Below are 4240 nucleotides of genomic sequence, written 5' to 3'. Positions count from 1 at the left end.
GCGGCAGCGACGACGGCAGCAGCGGCAGCAGCGGCGTTCGTCGGCACAACTGGCGTTTGAAACAACGCTGCGAGATGCAGAATTTCGATCCGTCACACGCAAGATTTCATTATGTGTTTCAATATTCGCAAACACGTGAATGTTATATAAAATTCATACATGAATAAAAAAAAACACCATATTTGGTTGGTCAAGGTAGTTCTTCGAGCCTAATAACATTTCTTGAATTTATACAATTTCCAGATCAAGCTAACTGTACGCCGATTATTTATCAGTCTTGAAACACGGTCCTAAACCGAAGTTGCAGTAATATCACAAATTAAATTGACAAGCAATTTAATATTATTGCCTCAATTTAATTTGTAATATTACTGCTCCAGCTTCGATTTAGGACTGTTTGTTGTTCAAGACCGACAAATAATCGCGGCACATAGTTTGAACTGGAAACTATAAATTCACAAGAAATATTATTAGGCACGAAGAACCTCTTTGATCATCATTTTTACTCATGTATGCTTAATCTCATCGGTTGATTTTCCGTTAATGTTTATTTAAATTGTTTATGTAAAATTTCGGGAAGTTACGTAACTGAGCGATGGGGGGCTTGGGATCGCACAGAGAGAGCGAGAGAGAGAGAGAGAGAGAGAGAGAGAGAGAGAGAGAGAGAGAGAGAGTATGTAAAGCATGATACTTTACAGGGATTAGTGAGCCACTCCTGCAAAGCTTTCTGAAGCCTCCTGACGTGGAGTGGCTTGCTTGCCATGCCCACCAGTGCCATGATCTCCAGGAACTCCTCTTCGCCCGCGTCGCACAGCTGTTGCACGTCATCGCCTCCTGTAATGCGATGTCATGCGATATATTAGCGAGTCACTCTCGCGAGAACTACGAGGTGTCATTCGCTAAGCGAATTCCCTTTAAACTGAATAAATTCTAATTTCGAGTTGTTTTTCTTCTTATCAGGACAAATCAGAGTTCGTATTTAGAATTTTTTAATTTTGAGCGATTTAAAATGAACTTCTTGAAAACTAAATTTCAGTCAAACAAAAATTGATTATATATAAAATCATATTCTGCAGTTCAAGTAAATTTCAACGAGTTGCAATAAAGAACGATTTTCTATTATTAAAAAAAATCAATTCGAAATTGGCCAAAACATCTACAAAGTTCACGGGGAAAAAATACGTCAAAAAATATTCTCAGGAATTTTTAAAACTGCAAAAAACGCAACAAGCGATCTTAATTTCTGAAAAATCAATATTTTATGTCTACTAGATTGGTACAGCAGAAAAAATATACAACCTGATAAAATAAATACTCCAGCCGGAGAGTAATGCTTTTGAAGTATCTGAAGATTAATTAGTTTTTGTAATAATATTTTACAATAACAATTTAATATCTTTTTTCTGTACGATCTCCACAAAAGATTGTAGGGATCTAGGTTTAGAGCTGTACGTTTATAAGGACTAGAACCGCGTATCAAGATATCTCCTACATTGAAAGATTTTCCCGGGATCTAGAAATACGTATTGTACTTGTACCAGACAATCAAATTAGAAACTGAGATTGAGATTGGATTGGAATTTAATCAATCAGAAGAAAGAAAACCAATATCAAGTTTAATGAACTAATTTGTTTTAATTGTCAAATTCCAATCCAATTTCAAACTTAATCTCTTGTCTAAAACTAATATTACGTACATATTGTACAATAATTTTTTCAAGTATGTCGATTGGCTATAGAGATCCGAGAATTTTCTTATAGGCAATTAGCATACTTAAAAAATTTTTCGTATGACAAATATAATATTAGCCTGATACGAGTATTAAGATATTTCTTGGATCGAAATAGTTCCCTGGGATCTAAAGCACGTTAAAATATCTTTCAATCAACGTACATAAATACATTTTCGCTTGTATGCTTACCCATCTCGAGAAGTGTGTCGTAGTATCCCAGCAGGGAGGCACGCTGCATCACTCTGTACAGCTGCAACTCGGCCTCGTTCTGCGGCACGGACGTCTGCACCACTGAAAATCGCACATCGCATTCGTTAAAGTGATTCATTAAGGGAGGTTGCCGCAATTAGCGATAAAGGATCGCTTCCAACCGATCGGCGATTTTTGGTTTTTTATTACCGACAATAGTGTAATAATCAGCCACGGTAAGCTGCCGTCTACCTCTTTCTTACCCACTCCGTTCACGATTTCGACAATCAATTACATCGTAATTAGACAGATACAAGGACCGTTAATATTCCACGGACGATTGAATTGAGCCTAAAGCCGTAATCACACTACAGGTTTCCGGTTACAGCTGCCGGTTGATAATTTTATAATATCTTAGCCAATCACATTACAGTTAGTCCATATTCGTTACATCGTAATTGGCTGAAATAGTACCAACAACTGGTAATCGTAACCGGTAATTATAGTGTGATTATAGTTTAAGGGGATGCTGGAGTGACCAAATTATCACATTACAGTCGTATAAAAATCTTCGAATTGACTGAACGAAATAAAAAATCCTTTTATAGAATTAAAGTAGACGCAAAATTAGGAGGTGGTGTAGTGGACCTTGTACTAAAATCGAAAAAAAGTTAACAAATTTTTAACATTCTTTTGATTTTAGTATGAAATCCACTGCACCACCTCCTTTTGCGCCTTTTACTTTATAAGGATATTATTCCGTTCAATCAATTCGAAAATTTTTATACGACTGTAATGTGATAATTTGGTCACTCCAGCATCCCCTTAAGGGCGACGCAAATATCACACGTTATTCATACGTGCATCAAACGCGTGAGGATTTGATAACATTGCAATGTGATCCTGATTCGGTTTCTTTATGATAACGCGTATCTCGAAGTCTAACATAAAGTAATACAAAATAAAACTAGGGTGTAAAACAATACACTAGCGAAGAAAGAAGCCAAGAACTGTTACAATTTCTCTGATATTTATTAATCACTATCCCTATGGATACTTTTTCAGCAAACAGATAAAAATGTCCGATTTCTCTATTATTTAATTTTTCCAAGATAAATTCGTTCGGAAATATGTCTAAATATTATTTACAGTTCTTAAGACGCTTAAAAAAAATTAACATCAAATTATAATATCTTTCTAAGATGCTTAAAAATTCTAGACAATATATCTTAAAGTTAAAGTTATCGGAGCTTGGTTCCCTTTTGTTAAGATTTATCCTGCTTTCTAAAATTCGATTTTTATTCTGGATTCAAAATGGCTGAACCAATATGGCGGTCGGAAATCTTTAAAATTCCTCGATTTTAATGAAATGTTCTATTAACCGGTTAAGTGGTAGGCTTTTTAAAACATTCCGTGCCAAAAGTGGTAGGCGTCAATTGTGAACTAAAATATACCAAAATTTGGCCCTGGGGGTCGTGACATGTTCACCAGCTAACTGCGGGGGTAAAACGTAATTGCAATATATATACAAAAATCGCCATTTTCATTCAACGTATTAGTCGCCATGTTGTGTTCGCCATCAAATTTTACAAATTTGACGCCAAAATCGAGTTCAGAAGCCCAAAAAACAATAGTATACCAAATTTCAAGCAAATTCGTTGAATAATATAGAAGTTATTCAAGATGTGCATATATGCTACAATACCACTTTTGGCACGGATTCTTTTTGTGCATATATGCTACAATACCACTTAACCGGTTAAAGAGTCTTCAATGACACTAATTTCGAACAATCTTTCCATTTTCTATTCTTAATCTAAAATTTTAAAATTTAAAATATTTAACTATTTTGGCGAACGGCAATTCTACCATTGGTTCAGCCATTTTGAATTTTCAAATTCTAAGTTCGGATTCGGCATTAACAACCCCGAAAACCTTCTAATACTTCATTTCGCCGAAATCAAGAAACTTAGCATTTCCGTCCGCCATATTGGTTTCGCCATTTTGAATTTTTAATTCAATATAGTAATTTAATCAAATAGTAATTTAATAATAAATTCGTAAATCAAAATCATTACTTTTATAATATTTATTATAACCAAAATGATATTTATTAAAAGCGTTTTCTACAAATGTAAAACAAAAAAAAGGAAGCAACATGTACCGAGATTAGATTAGCGTTCGAAAAAAAAGGATTATAAAATTGTTTATGGTAATTAACTAAAGATTTCCATTCGCCATAGTGATTCAACCACTTTGAAATTTCAAATTTTCAATCCGCCATAACGATGAGGTCAGTTTTCTAATGCAAACATTTA

General features: G+C 34.6%; 1 protein-coding gene across 1 annotated transcript in view; it reads right to left on the bottom strand.

The window, feature by feature from the left end:
* The window catches only part of nab (NGFI-A-binding protein homolog), an 8506-nt gene extending 6445 nt beyond the window's left edge, over window positions 1-2061 (bottom strand). The window contains 4 exon segments of the mRNA XM_018452437.1: window positions 1-9; window positions 12-67; window positions 697-834; window positions 1923-2061. The exon segment at window positions 1-9 is cut by the window's left edge and continues 300 nt beyond it. Of these exon segments, the coding sequence (XP_018307939.1) occupies window positions 1-9; window positions 12-67; window positions 697-834; window positions 1923-2061 (342 nt within the window).
* Window positions 2062-4240: the final 2179 nt, after the last annotated feature.

The sequence above is a fragment of the Mycetomoellerius zeteki genome, unplaced genomic scaffold (assembly GCF_001594055.1).
Source record: "Mycetomoellerius zeteki isolate Tzet28-1 unplaced genomic scaffold, Tzet1.0 scaffold345, whole genome shotgun sequence".
NCBI classification, from domain to species: Eukaryota; Metazoa; Arthropoda; class Insecta; order Hymenoptera; family Formicidae; genus Mycetomoellerius; species Mycetomoellerius zeteki.
This window is presented reverse-complemented; position numbering and strand designations above follow the sequence as displayed.